The sequence below is a fragment of the Chionomys nivalis genome, chromosome 13, assembly GCF_950005125.1.
Source record: "Chionomys nivalis chromosome 13, mChiNiv1.1, whole genome shotgun sequence".
Taxonomy (NCBI): Eukaryota; Metazoa; Chordata; class Mammalia; order Rodentia; family Cricetidae; genus Chionomys; species Chionomys nivalis.
In genome coordinates, this window is record NC_080098.1 from 26,956,968 (window position 1) to 26,972,688 (window position 15,721).

Below are 15,721 nucleotides of genomic sequence, written 5' to 3' on the forward strand. Positions count from 1 at the left end.
CTAAAACTACTTGATTAGTACAGAAAACTATCAATATCATCAGAACCAAGGTTAAGTCTGATAAGATATCATTTCAAAGAAAACTAGAAGCAGGCATTACTGTCCATAATGTACAATTCTCAAACAGCAAAAACTAAAGAAATATGATGAACCGTGGACTTTGGCTTTAACAATAAACTGGTTTGTTATTTGTGGAAAATAAAATATCTCTTCCACAGTGCTGGTACATTCAAAAAACTAAGAGGGAAAGCAGACTGCTTGCTTATATGTGCTAGGGCCTGAGGACAAGTACAAGCTCTTACCTGTGTTAGATAAAAGACGTGGGTGTGGGGGACTGTGAACAGAGCGTTCACTGCACCTCGGAAGGTATAGATCTGTTGGTGGGGGTCCCCCACAAAGATCTTCCCACATGGCTGAGACAGAACTATGTTCATGATAGCTGCAACCAGCAAGGGGAAAAGTGAGAAATCTGAAGGGCAACAATCCACACAGCACAAAGAAGCCTATTTAAGAAAGAAAACAAACCAAAACTAAACCAGCCCAAGACAAACAACAAAACTTTCTTTCCCTACAGGGCAGGCATTCTATAAAAGGGCTCGATTTAATCTTGGGCATAGTATCTGGCAATAGGAATGTAGATTATTTTTAGTCCTGGGTGAATTGATTATAATAAAATATACAGACAAATGTAATTTTCTATTCTAAAATTATCATACCTCCAAATTACCTAGAAAGTCAATATTTTAATACTGTCTATTTTCTTCTAGTCATGCAACACAAAATTTCACTCTAAATCAACTACCTTTTCTCACTCAGCATGAGGCTAGGTCCCTATATGCTGAGGATGTAGTCACTCAGCATCTTAGGAACAACTTCAGTAAAACATATAGAGGAAGACAAATCTACTTCAGGTGTGGGGAACAGACAACCATGGAAATCATAAGTCTAATTTCTGAAAGACTAAGAATCATTTGCTCCTCTTCTTTAATACAAATAAGAACAACCAACTTATTCCATGTATGTGTCCTCTTACATAATCATGATGCTCTTTCTAGGTATTTGAGATACATATGTCCTACTGATGTCCTGAATAGTTTATCACCTGGGGTACAGTCCTGGGCCTCATCCACAAAGATGGCGTCAAAAGAGGCAAGCAAAGGCTTGCTCAGCTGCCAGAGTTTCAAATAGCCTAGAAGAGAGTAGGAACCAAGAGTCACAAGTCATAAGCAAAGCAGCTCCATCTAATAGACAGCCATGCTAGGAAAGCTGCCTACCATCATGTGTCATTTGGTATGCCTCTTCTTTGCATTCCCCCAGCTTCCGCATGTTGTCCCAAAGTCGGCTTGCTTCATGGACACCATTCTAAAAAGTAAGTGACACGGGAACCCAAAGTTTAAGACCCTGGAAGAGACAGTACCCTGAATCACACTTCTGCTTCCACACAGGGCAGTGGGAGCAAAGATAGTACCCCAGAACATAGCGGGGCCCACCCTTTCAGGACTCCAAAGAGTCTTAACACTGAGATATCAAGTGCTAAGAAGGGTACAAACAGGGGCCACAGCAGAGCAAAGATCAAAGACCTCAACAGCTGATGAACCAGAGCCAACTGTTTTTGTAGACTCACTATTTGACAATTAATTTTTAAAAATCTACTAGGGAACAGCTGTTTTACAAGCAAAATGTGTGTAGAGCCATAACAAATGAAAGGAAAGGAAAGGAAAGGAAAGGAAAGGAAAGGAAAGGAAAGGAAAGGAAAGGAAAGGAAAGGAAAGGAAAGAAGGAAAAAGAAAAGGAGATTCCCAGTGACTGAATAAGAGCTGCGCTCTTACAAACTATGGGCAAGTCCTTCTGCATCTGTTCTTACCTAGTATACGGGACACGAGAAAACCGTGGCAGGTAATAAAACACACTTTTCTGTAATCCTAGCACTAGGGAAGCTGACGCAGGAGAATTTTGAGTTTGATTTTAGCCTGGGTCACAGAGACCCTTCACGCTCCCAAAAACAGAGACAGTCAAAAACCCAGTAGGACTACTATGACAGCTAAGGGGATGCCTGTGAGCGCTCCCTACAGGAGAAGATGGCATGAGGTTCCCAGCTGTCATGACAGGCATTCGTTTCACCTGTCCATTTTCAACTTTCTAGAAGTGGTTCTGAGAAAATGACCAAGATCATACCACGTTCCTCATTCTGAACACACTGGAGACTCACCAGTTTCTCACTCTGCTCAACCATGACTCTCTGTCCTTGGCTATTCTTGCACCATATGGGCACGTGATCGATAGTCAGCTCTTCATCAGCTGACGCAAAGAAGTTTTCTAAAGTCTTACACACTAACTTGGCCCTTATGAATCCACCTTTCCCTTCAGCAAGGACGGAGTTAACCATGAAGGGCGTTAACTTGAAGAGATTCAACTTCTTCTTCAGCTGGTACCTGTAACACATACCACAGTGAATGGCATTGGCCCTCACAGGCACTGTGTATTTACCGTATCCCCAATTCTCATCACCAACAAGGCAATTCTAGGTATCCAACACAGGAGAGGTTTTAAGAACCACAAAACCACATCTGAACAGCTTGCCCTAAACTTTCATGAACTCGCAAATGACAACCAGAGAGCTGTACAAACCAGCTCACAACAGATGCTAGTCCCTCCCCTACCCAATAAGATACCCACAGTTCCTTAAGCCTTTGTGTCCACAAAGCCTCAGGCATATGAGGGTTTCCCCATTTGCCCTCCCCAGAAGCATCTGAAACTCTTCAGAATTTGTGACATACTGAACTTCAATGTCATGATTCCAGAGAAACACAAATTTCTTCTCAGTGAGATAGCTATTTGTAAACAAATTATTTTAAAGTGTAAAAGTATGATTATCCAAGCTCTCTTTGTCTCTTGTGTGTACACAGAGAGAACAGCGTGACACTTCCTTAGTGCCGAGGGTATGATGACAGTGACCGTCGCTTGAGAACAGCAGCCACCCGAACCGGGGTCAGCACTGGTGACACTCACTTTCGCCCGACGTGACTGTAGGCCATGGAGTGGAACGTTTTGCAGATGACATTGCTGGGGAAGACAAGCTCCGCCTGCTTTGCGATGCTCTTGTTGAATGTGACGTACAGAAACCTGCTCTGAGACCACTTCTCAGCATACTTGACCAGGGTAGAAGTTTTCCCAGTGCCTGTTGAAGCCAAAGGAAAGAATGTGACCCTCTGGCTAGGAAAATCATGCACCAGGATCCCCACTCAGGTGTTTCTCAGACTTATCCATCCTCTGATTTAAGACTGGCATCAATATTGATAAAAGTGGTGCTGTGAACGGAGCAGGAGCCCTCCCTTATAGAAGGTTAAAGTGGCTGGGATCTTGGCTCTGGCCAAGCAGGAAAGGGAAAGCCACTGACCTCACTGACTTATTATTTGAGTCTGTGAAGACATGGGTCCCCAGAAGCAAGGGCTCAGTAACAGCTGGCTGTTGCTGCACTCGGGGTCATCCATGTCTCTGAAGCAAGAACATACATAGGGACTCAAGGACCCTCTGAGTCTCTCTGCTGCACCTGTTCTACCTTTCTTCCATTCATCCAATTATCCAGCTAATCAATCTGTATTTCATTTAACAAATATATATTGAATACTTATTACATGGTCACCTATGTGCCAAACCCAGAGAAATAATTAAAAAAAGATAATAATCTAGTTAGAAATAAATACCAACACAGGGTGAAAGCAGATAACAAAATGAGACTATAAAGCTAGCACAGGGTAGGAAAGAGAAGAGTGAGAACTAGAAACAAAACTGGTCTCACCTCTAAGGTAAGACTGGGAACACGATTCCTCCTTCCGAGACTAAAAAGGCTGCTCTGAAGATGCTCTTGAACTGAGCAGACATATTACAGAATAATGCATGTGCTGGCTACTTTCACTGTATGGTAATCGGGTACGATCAATTAGCAAAACAGTTACACTGAGTTCAGTAATCAGATGCTCAGGATTCAAAAAGGTTTTCATCAGGAAGAGACAGAAATGATAAGAGTGAACACAGCATGATAGAAAAAAAATAGAAATGGGGTTAGGGGGAAGAGAGGGAAAGAAGGCATCCTGGAGAGGTAGCATCCCACTGATTCTGGCTTTGCCACTTGCTTATTTAAACTAAATTAAGTCTCTCTGAACTTCAATGTCTTCATAAAATAACACTATCAAACCAACTCAGAGAATGCTGCTGGGACCAGCACCATGGTAGGCCACTGCAGGTGTTTAATGAATGTGGCCAGCAGGATATTGAAGTAGAAAAGCAGCAGGAAGGATTACAGATAGCAACAACAGTGTGAGTCAAAGTTCAGGTAAGACTCTCCAGGTATTTCAGGAGACTCTAAGATAAGATGCACAAGAGACAATATACTTAGGAAAGCAGACTGAAGCAAGAAAGGCCCTTCAAGACATCACCCTGTAAGATCAGGAAGCTCCTGCACCCTGTTAAGCAGATTAATATGACCTGCCTCTCCAGAAGGAATTGCTGACCGAGAACACAGGTGAGGGACTCACCCTACCTCACTGACAGACTTCACAGAACAACGCCTACAAACTATCTATCTAAGCAGGAATCCAATGTAGATATTCTAAACAGTGGTAAGAGAAAACCAGTCCTTCTTGGCTGGCTGCTTTGGGGATTAACTAAAGTAATTCAATAAAAGGTCAAGGTCAGAGTGCTCCGGAAGGTGGTGGAAAGGGGATACAGCAATTAGCAGGCAGAAGCAACCACATGAACCTCCAGGCACCTGACAGGAGCTCCCTTACCTGCAAATGCCATAATTTTTACCACCTGGAGAGGCTCCATCTTATGGTTCAGAATCAGCCGTTGTTCATGTGTTAGTTGGATAGATGTTTTCTTGCTATAATCATTACAGAAGAGAAATTAGAAAAACAGAAAGGAATTAAAAAGCCCAAGGGATAGCCAGTCCAAAAACCAAACAAGCAAACTGGATACACAACAGTAGACCCCCAATATGTCTCCCCAATATGTGGGGGTGGGCTGAATGTTCTGAAACTAGAGTAAGATGCTACCGTACAGCTCCATAAATCCACTAGAAACCAGCGAACTCCCAAGGGTGAAATTTACACAATGCAAATCATGCCTCAATAAAGTGATCAAGACAAAACGCCTCTTGCCCTCACACATGAAAAAGCTAAGGAAGGAAGTAAACCAGAATTGTGGTTCATGTCTGCAATCCTAGTGCTCAGGAGGCTGAGGCAGGAGGAGTGTGGAGTTTTGGAGTTCAAGACCAGCCTGGGCTGCACACTGAGACTCTGTATCAAAAAGGAACAGAAGACCAAGCACACACCTGCATATAATGCATACATACCCTGGCCAGACAGATGGCTCCTCTTTAACTTTGGTGGCCTGAGTACAGGAATTCTCCTGAAGGTACAGGCAATAGAAAATGTTGTAGTGAATCCTAATGGGAGAAAAAAGTAGATTTAGAGACCTCCAAATTTAAGTCATAATCTATCTCATTTTTTCTTGTATGTATTTCAACTCCTTACCATTTCCAAAAAGAATATTCCTATTACATTTCACTTAAAAAAAAATGAAAAGAAAAGACTGCAGTCTTTGCAGCTTACAAAAGCACTTCTGGGAATCCCAGCTCTGAGAAACAGGCACTGTATCTTCTATGTGTAGCATCACACTAAGGAGACCAGGACAAGCTCTTGAGGAAACAAGAGTACTATCCATGATCTTAAGAGATAAGCAGTCAACACAGCAGGCATCCACTGGAATGCAGGCATAAACATCACTTCCAGCAATGTGAACCCTGCTTAAACAACCCAACCTCACTGCCAAACTCGGTCATCTTTCTGAACCTCAGCTGCTCTTCTACCTGGTGACATTGGCTTAGAAGCATGAGTAACATTCCCCTTTAAAAGTTTCTAAGGTGAATAGTAAGATAAGAACACCAAAGACAAGATGTCAGAACAGCTAAAGGGGACCAAAGATGACAAAACTAAGTCAACAGATGAACGAGACATAATAAACTCAGGTTACCCAAAGCAGCTCCAAACCCTCTCCTGTCCCCACATTCAGCTCCTGGAACACTAATTCCCCAGTCAAGTGCTCCACTCCGCTCCAGAGTGAGGGGAGCTGATCTCAGAGCATCAATCTTTTTGATGGAAGGTATGTTTAATAACATTTTGTAGGCTGGACATACAACCAGATCAACATACCACATTACTATGGTCTAAACTGTGCCCCCTGAAATTCAAAAGCTGAAGCCCTAATACCAAAGGTGACTACTGGAAGAAAGGAAGGAACGAGAGAATTAAGATTCAGTGCAGAGAGAAAGCTACAACTGTGAGCCACTACAACTATCATTTTTATCAGAAGAGACACAATGTCAAGTGCTCTGTCTCCCCTGCCCCCAACTCTCTCTTGTTGGGATACAGAGAAGACTAGGAACCCAATCTTCCCACTTTGTTCTTGGATCTCCAGCCTCCAAAAGGGCAGGAAAGCAAATGTCTGTGGCTTAAGTAACCTGGTCTATGAGACTATTACAGTATCCACATGTACACAGAATATAAGTGTACACTGTAAGTATATATTTGCTTAAGAGGACACTGGTCTTCATTTGATCATTTGTCTTGGTGGACTCTTAAAGAACTTCTTGCTCCAGGCCTCAATGCCATGGAGTGGGCTAGAACATAAACCAGCTAACAAAATGAACATAACTTGGGACTAAAGTGACAGGGCACTGCTGGAGAACAATCTGCACTATCTTACCAGGACGACAGGAAACTGCTGGAGAACAATCTGCACTATCTTACCAGGACGACAGGAAACTGCTGGAGAACAATCTGCACTATCTTACGAGGACGACAGGAAACTGCTGGAGAACAATCTGCACTATCTTACCAGGATGACAGGGCACTGCTGTGCTTCTCTCGGGGCTCACTAGTTCCAGGGGCCAGTCTTTTCCTACAGGAGAGACCCACTGGGTTTCTGCTTCTCTAGGTCTGGTTGCATGATGGCTGCCTGTCTTCAGCACTTCAGATGAGAGGGCAGGTCATTCCCTATACAACACCCATACTCGGGATTTTAAAGATCTTCCCTCCCCTGGTCCCCAGACATCTCTCCTAATCTTGCACGAGTTTCTCCGATATTCAATGCACTACTGCCACAATGACTTCCCTGGTATTTATCAAATTCATTCCGACTTTGGGCCGTTAAATTATCTATTCTTTCTCAACTACAAATGGAGGTTCCCTCTTGACATCCGGCCTTCCTCAGGGAAGTGTTTGCTCATACTACCCGAAACAATGCTCCCCGCCCCCTCACAGCGCTCTGCTTGCCCCCCATTACAGCACACACCAACCCTCAAGTGCCTCCTACTGTGTGCAAGCTCGGTAGGAAGTACCTTCACTGCAGACTCTCTCATGCCTGGACAAGCTTGCTACTTATCTTTGCATATTTTATCACTGTCAAGACAACTCTGAACGAGAAACCAACACTTGAGGCCTTTCGCCCATTAAGAAGATACAGTCACTAATTCCCATGGTCTGCAGGGACGAAAGAAATGCTAATGTTTTCCTAGGAAAATGTAGCCAGGTGTGAATACAGTGAGGCATCTCACCTTCTCCTACAACTTCAACACTCAAGAACATGGAAACTGTGAAGAAATCTTAGTTGACAGGCACACAGTATTCACGAAGCACTAGGAATTGCATTTCCACAGCCCAGTCCCCTTATACTCTTTGCAGGGAGAAAGGAGGAGCTAGGGCAAGCCCAGGGCCCTGCACTGTATCATAGCATCCCCCTCCTCCAGGGTGGTACCTATTGCTGATGTTGATCCCCTTCTCCCTCATGGCATAAAGGAGCACAGCTATGCAGTATAAGGTCTCGGTGACATCTGGCATGGTCACTGTGGAACTGGGTCTCCTGAGGCAGAACAGCAGGGACTGGATGTCATCCACGCAGCTGGAGAGGAGCACCACGGCAGCCACCAAGGCCCAGACATTAATGCCCTTCAAAGAGAGGTATACAGGACAGGAAGAGAGGCCAGACCCAGTCACAAACTGGGAACTAGTGAGGAAACTGAGAGACATTTCCAGCTTCTTATTTTACCGTGTGTCTATAGCACGGCCTTCAATCTCTCTGCCCCTTTCAAATTACCCAATGTGTCAACAAGGGAAGAGCCACCTTAAGGGCTAGAGAAATGGCTGTTCTTGTAGAGGACCCAGGGTCAGTTCCCAGCACCTACATGGCAGCTCACAATTGCCTGTAACTCAGTTCGCGGGCTCTCTTCAGACTCCCACCACATGTGCAGACCTACCCTTAGGCACACATCCACATAAAAAAATATAAATACATATATTGGGTTGTTTTTTTGGGGGGGGTGTTGTTTTGGTTTTTGAGACAGGGTTTCTCTATGTAGTCTTGGCTGTTCTGGAACTTGCTCTGAAAACCAGGTTGGCCTCAAAATCAGAGATCACCTGCCTCTGCTGGGATTAAAGACGTGTGCCACCACTGTCAAGCTTATATTACTTGTAACACTCCAAGTGTTCACAGAGGCTAACTAGCATTTAGGAATACTTCAAAGGACTCCTCAACAGAACAGACCAAATGTTTTGTAAACTTCCCTCTAAATGCAAGAGGCTGCAAACAGGCCTTTTATTTCTCAAAGAGACCATAAACAGGATTAACACTACTCAGAGATTCAATTGAAAATTTGAAAATACACACAATCTTCAACTAATCTTAATTACCAGCACGCTTCCAGGGAACAATGTCACCATCCCTCACAGTACCCGCACAGCCTCTTACTCACATACCCCAGCAGCTGCATAGAGGTCAGGTAGTTGTTGCCGCAAGCACGCCTCAGCCTCCAAAAGCAGAGGGTGATCCCTCAGGCTCCACAGCACCCTCTCAGGGTCTACACTTGGGGAGCATTTGGTGGTGGCTATGTATCTGTAAAAAACTCAGGAAATGAGTCCAGAAGGAAGACAATCGTGGGCAAAGACACATGAGGAAGGACTTTGAAAACTGTCTCCCAAATAGGAGGAAAGACACTCACCGTATGAGGTTCAGCACACATAAGTCTGAGTCCTTTTCTATGCCATGGCTCAAGAGAATGCCATCCACTTTGCTGACAGCCTGCTCTTCGTTTATCAAGTATCGATGATACAGCTTTTTCCAAGGAATGAACTATGTAGTTGAAAAACAAAATGAAATAACATCACGGCCATGATTCTTACGAAGACCGGGCCACCAACAAAGAAAACCTTCTACCAAGTGCAAAGCAAGTATAGCTCCCAATCTGAAGCTGGGCAGGCCAGGGAGAAACACTGTATGAGCCTGAGTCTTGGCTCTGACACAAATGTCACAGGACCTGGGAAAGCTAGCACTGTGGTTTTCTTATCTGTAGCATCAGCTGAGCAGCACTTCCAAGTTCCAAAAGCCACCTTGACCTTAGATCAGCAGCTGCCCCACAACACAAAGGAAGGCATTATGGAATGTGAATGCTACACAGTGACATCTTCTCCAAGACGTGGTGACAGAGAGAGGAACCCCATGTGCTAGGGTGCACAGATGTGAAGCAAACACCGACAGAACTGAAGGAAGAAGCAGATGGCAGAGACGTGCAAGGAGATGCTGGATTTGAACAGCACTAAGACTACTGAACCTAACAGATCCATACATATGTTCCATCCAACAGGAGTAAAATCCATTCTCATTCCAAGCTACATGAACATTCTCCATGTTGGATCACATTCTGGGTCATAAAGCCAGTCAATCAATAAAAATGGCTGATGTTAAACCATGAATCTTTATAGTAACAACATGAGGACACAATAAATCAAGGCATCAGGAAAACCACACTACCTACAACTTAAACCAGGCATTCCTATTCTTGAAATGAAGTGTCACCATGTAGTGGAGGCTGATCTGGTACTAATTATGTATAGTTGAGGCTGGTCTTGAACACATGGTCCTCCTACCACCATCTCCCTAGTGCTGGGTACAGGCATGTATCAGTGCATTTGGCTACACTGTGCAACCTTGGAATAACCAATGGGTCAAAGAATAAATCACAAAGAAAGTACCCTAAGACAGGGGAAAACAAAGACAGAACAGAGCAAAACTTACGAGACACTCTGAAAATAGTGCTAGTCAGCAAGTTTACATGTAAAATGCTTCTTTTTTACAACAGAGAAGGATTGAGCATTTGGTAAAACATCAATGGTAGCACATCCTAGAACGTGCAAGGCATAGGTTCAATCCTTAGCACTGAAAAAGATCTGAAAAGAGTAAACTACCTTCATAGTAAAACAAAAAAGGAGCTAAACTCAAAACCAGAAGAAGAAAGAAATTACAAAAAGTTGGGCAGAAGAACTGGGCACAGCAGTGCACATCTGTAACCAGGGCTGGGGAGATGGATGCAGGAGGATAAAGAGTTTGAAGGTAGTCTGGAATACATAAAGAGACTGCCTGAAAACAGCAGGAGCAACAGCAATGATACTAATAACAATCCTTAGCTAGATCCACTAAGAAAAATGAAAGGAACATTAAAATTAATGCCATAGAAGTAAAACACTACAAGGGGAAAAACAGGTAAATTCCTAGAAACACTCATCCTACCAAGTCTGAATAATAGAAACAGAAATTTTGAAAGAATGATAATAAGTAAAGAAATAGAATCAAAAATCAAACCTTCCATCACAAAGAACCAGATGGCTTCACTAAGGAATCCTACAGAACATTTAATGAACAATCAAAACCAGCAGGCCTTACACTCTACCAAAAAGATTGACAAGAAGGGAAAAGTGCCAAATTCCTTTGGTGAGGCCAATACTGCCATAACATGAGAGCCAGACATAGACGCTACGAGAATTTGCAAGCCATTGCAGACTACTGAAAATAAAGACATTGAACTGCTGTTGCCCATGATCAGAATGGCACTGCTATAACAATTTAGGAGAGACATGCAAGCTTGGATATGGTCCCAAGAAATCTTTGCAAACAAAAAGCCCTTACTTATCCCTACCACCAGTACTAAGCTCATACAAGAGAGCTGGCCACTTAGTTGACAGAAATAGTATAAGCAAACAGGGTTCACATCTAAAACCATAAAAACACTTCTCAGAAATCAAGAACTAAGTAAAACCCCACAGTAGAATGCTAAAATGACTAGATACTTCTCCCAATATCTTTTGTACTCAGAAGAAAAATTTAGCTTTCTTGTTTTGAACTGTACGAAATTCAGCACAGCGGTCTCTGAGATATAAAACTGTGAGGCTTAGTATGAAGGTTCCACTTAGCAGCTGGACAGCTGTCACTATACTACAAAGTAACATGATGAATTGTACCATAAATGCTATTGATCATGTTTGGGTCACCACAAGAAAAAGAGAAAGAAAATCAAGAGTGTCGTGAACGTTCAAAGAAAGCATTCAACGGATGCTCTGAAGACTAAGCTTACCATAAACATCATGTTGAAAATATACAAACAAAAAAGATTATCAATATCCAGGAAAAACAAAAGACTAAAAGAATAATAACAACTCTACAGGGAGCAGCTCCCCACCTCCCTGATGGAAAGAGGAGAGTCTGAAAGTCCTTTTTCCAGCATGACTGTACAAAAAAATAGAGAAGTCAGAAAGACAGGCAGTCTGTGCCCAGTCTGTGCCCAGAAAATAGAAATGTCAAGTGATTCAAACAGGGAAGAGAAAAAGGCATGGAAGAGAATGGGTTACCAAGATCGATTACCATAGCAGGGTTACACTGCCAGGTGCACAAACTGCTGTAACGGCAGAAAGGAAGTGATCAACTTCAATGGACAGGATGGGAAGGCAGAGTCTGTCCAGCTGATAAGCCTTGAAGAAGTAAGACGGCTACAAGTCAGGTATGGCGACCTTACTCTAAGTGGGATGGGGATTACACTGCACGGTGGGCCAAATGCGCAGTCTATTATGAGGACACAGCAAATCATGTGCTTCAGAGAGAACAGAACTGTGAGAAGAAGTAAGTAAGGGTTCTGGAAGATTCGGCAGGATAAGCCTAGATGGCCCCAGAAGCCTGGGAAGTTAGCACGGTTCATGAAGCCAATGGAAATGACCACTTTGGGAAGGTCGTCTCTTCAGACACCTGCACTATGAAGCTATTCTGTATGCTGCTCGAGGGAGCACCTAACTTACCAGTGGGTCACTGATGATTTCCCTCCATAGGTGGCACACCAAGCTGAGGTTCCAGTAGAGGTCCTCCACCGGGAGGAAGGCAAAGATGTGCCTCAGGACTTCACTAGGCAGCCGACAAATGTGGCTGGGTGCTTCTTGGCAAGGCAAAGTTCCAAGGAGGCCATAGCAAGAGTCGGGAAAGGGATCAGGACCAATGTCCTCAATGTCCTGGCCAGGTTCTCTAGACACCGTAGAGCACTGTGACAAACCATCCTCTGCTTCTTGCCTGACCTCCCTAAGCCTTGTGCATGATGAGTAGAAACGATGGCGTGGAGTCTTCTTAGTAACTCCATCCCACTGGCTGGCCTCTGCAGCTTTATTACTCTCTTCCTCAAAGGAACGAGACCGTTTCCTGGCAGGAAGAGCAGACCCTGAAGAGCCCAGCCTCTCTTCTCCATTATCGTGCTGAGGCAAAGCACAGCTGCTCTCGGCAGGAAAAATCATATCACCCTTAGAGTCCTGACAGCTGTCCCGGTCAACAGAATTGCTTTTGGCCATGTCATTGGTACAGTGCTGGTATTCAGCTAGGAAGAACTCAGTAATTAATCTCTGAGGTCCTCGACCTGTAGAGAGAACCCAAACAGAAAAAGAAAAAACAAATCAGTGGCTGCTGACCCACAGTAGACACAAATAAGACTATTTAATTACCTGTGTTAACAGAAAAGGGACACTGATGTGCTTATGGGTCAGGAGGTTAAATAAATAGCTAATATAAAAATAATCAGACACGTATTTAGCAAGAGACAACTGCTGTGTACTGACCAACACTACCGTAAGCATATATATGAATAAGGTCAGATGCTGCACACTGGACACCTGGGTGGGCAGACAGGTAAGAAGTGACTGCTCCCATATGCACTCCAGACACAATGCAGCTTCCAGGTTTGCTCCCACCACAGCAAGTCCACACTTCCCCTAGCAGAAAGAAATATCCTTCATCAACACCCTACTATGAATCTGTCATTTTTAAAACAAAGAGCTGGAATTTTCTCATTTTATTAGCATGACACCCAGTCTCTTCTTCACATGGACTCAATCAGAATTCCTAAGTGCATCTATTTTTGAGAGGACTATGATGTAACCATCCCTGAGCTCACCACCTTTCAAGAGAGAGTCCAAACAACAGTAATCTCAGACATCACTACAGCTTTCTCTAAATAAAGTATCAGTGTCGAGCAATATATATGGTTCCTTCCTAAATGGTAAAGCAAAATTCTTACTTTGGAAACACAGAGAATGGATTGAAACCAGACTAGCCTTTAAATGAACTAACAGACTTGAAATATATGTCATATTTGGGAGAGGGACATTATAATTACAATTGCTTCCAGAGCAATATAAAAGACCAGAGTGTAAGGGCAGGCTAAATCCAGATACTTCTTTTTTTAAAATTCATTTATTTTTATTTTATGTGCATTGATGTTTTTGCCTGCATGAATGTCTGTGTGAGGCTGTCAGATTCCCTGGAACTAGAGTTACAGACAGTTGTGAGCTGCTATGTGGGTGCTGGGAATTGAACTTGGGTCCTCTGGAAGAACAACCAGTGCTGTTAACCTCTGAGCCATCTCTCCAGCCCCCCAGGGACTTCTTAATTGCCAAAGTCAGTCACTGCACTAGTGAAAGCTGCTACCCACTCAGCAACAAAGGCCTGAGGGATTAACACGACAGGCGAGAGGCTGCCGTCCACACAAAGCAAACTAAACTTCAGAATGTAAGATTAAGTCTGAAACTGCCTCACAGAACTGGTTATAGCAGTCCCCAAATTGAAAATTATGGATTATTTAAACTAGGTTGGATTCTGAAATTAGGAAAAGCGATCTAAAGATTTTAAAACAGGTATTAACAAAAGTAAGAATTTGTCTGATATAAGGAGGGATGACAAGAAAATCAAATTGGTGGAAGTCGACTTTCATGTATTAATATTATCAAAATTAAAGAGATTAATTAGTGACCCATATTTGATCATTATGCATTACACACTCTATCAAATTACCACATTGTACTTCATTAAAAGAGGATAAACGTCGCAAGCCAAGCAAAAAAAAAAAAAAAAAAAAAAACTAGAGTTTTTAAATTAACAAAAGAAACAAAACCCAAAAGCAAACAAACAGATCCGTCAGGTGTGGTGTGAGTCCACTGTAGTGACAGGAGACAACTCAACAGGCTCTTAGGAATCACTGTGGCAGGACAGAAGAGCATCACATCTAAGGTATTAGGCTTACTGGACAGACCAGGTACCAAGAGGCAAGGGCACAACTGGAGAAGCTCTGGGGGAAACGCAGGCCTGTGATCCAGCTGCTCTGGAGGCTAAGAAGCTTAGTGAGCAGAAAGAGTGGGGATGTAGCTCCTGGTAGAGCACATGGGACACTGGGTTTAATACCCAGTCCTACGTACAACAACCAAAAGAAAAGGCACTGCCATAGGCAGGAACACTCTAAAGGAAAACAGTGATGCTCGCGGCCTGGAGGAACAGTGGCAGCGGTCCAAGTCTTTTATTACTTTATAATTAGGTACGCTGACAGGGTCTCTTGGGCTCTAACATTATAGAAGGACAGAACTTTCATGGAAAACACAAAAAAATGAATCCAAGTGTCAAGCCATTCTAACAGGTCTGTAAAATCAGCAGCAACATTTACAAACACTAGTATGAACTGGAAGGCATTCAAAGGTCACAGCAACTACAGATTTTGAAACAGAAGATACTTTTTGAAGACATACCTCTATCACCTCCTTTTCTTCTGGGTCTAGGATAGAGGCCATGGTTCGGGTCTCTGCTTGTCCATCTCTGACTGAAGGACTGAGTCGCGGCCAAATGTTTCCCGGCCAAATGCTGGCAGTCAGCTGCTGTGAGATGCTTCCGCTTGAATCGTCTCACTGTTTCGGAACGAGCAGAAGACATGGGATACTTGTTAGTTACTCCAAACACAGACGCTTGCCAGTGAGTTATAGAGTGAGCATCACACCATAACCAGCCTTTCCCTTCTCTATGCGTTCCATGACTAAGCACACGTTTCTTAGAATTTAAGAACGTTTATGGCCACCACCTCCTTGAACACACCCAATCTTCAAGCCTGTTTAGTGTTTAGATAGGAGAATGTAAAGTAGCACTCATAAAAGACATTTTGTGATCCTAAAGTGACATTTTCTTTTATTTAACTACTTAAAAAGTGTAACATATTTTATAGAAGATTTATTCGTGAAACATTCAAAAAGAAGTTGTCACAGCCTAAAGACAAACACTGCATGCTGACTCTCAAATTGTGGATCCTCACTTTGAACTTTTCAATTTATGTCTCTAATTTGGAGTCTGTAGAGGTCAGGAATCTAGAAAGCTCCATGAGAGCGAAGAGGGAAAAGGCCTTAAGGGGTGAGGGGATATGATACAAAAGAAGTCACCATTAATAACAGACTAGCAACTTTCCCAGCCTTCATTTAAGCCACATTTCTACAACAGCCAATAAATTAATTAATTAATTAATTAAAAGGAGTTGGCTATATCTTTTATT

At 43.1% G+C, this 15,721-nt stretch overlaps 1 protein-coding gene across 1 annotated transcript in view; it reads right to left on the reverse strand.

The window, feature by feature from the left end:
- Positions 1-15,721, reverse strand: part of Fbh1 (F-box DNA helicase 1) — a 39,637-nt gene that overhangs the window by 12,317 nt on the left and 11,599 nt on the right. Inside the window, exons 2-13 of the mRNA XM_057787609.1 lie at positions 14,934-15,089; positions 12,177-12,778; positions 9,056-9,186; positions 8,814-8,949; positions 7,816-8,006; positions 5,354-5,446; positions 4,788-4,882; positions 3,010-3,178; positions 2,210-2,432; positions 1,275-1,362; positions 1,103-1,189; positions 303-439 (exon numbers count right to left, since the gene is read on the reverse strand). Coding sequence (XP_057643592.1) covers positions 303-439; positions 1,103-1,189; positions 1,275-1,362; positions 2,210-2,432; positions 3,010-3,178; positions 4,788-4,882; positions 5,354-5,446; positions 7,816-8,006; positions 8,814-8,949; positions 9,056-9,186; positions 12,177-12,778; positions 14,934-15,089 — 2,108 coding nt within the window. The remainder of the gene's footprint in view (positions 1-302; positions 440-1,102; positions 1,190-1,274; positions 1,363-2,209; positions 2,433-3,009; positions 3,179-4,787; positions 4,883-5,353; positions 5,447-7,815; positions 8,007-8,813; positions 8,950-9,055; positions 9,187-12,176; positions 12,779-14,933; positions 15,090-15,721) is intronic.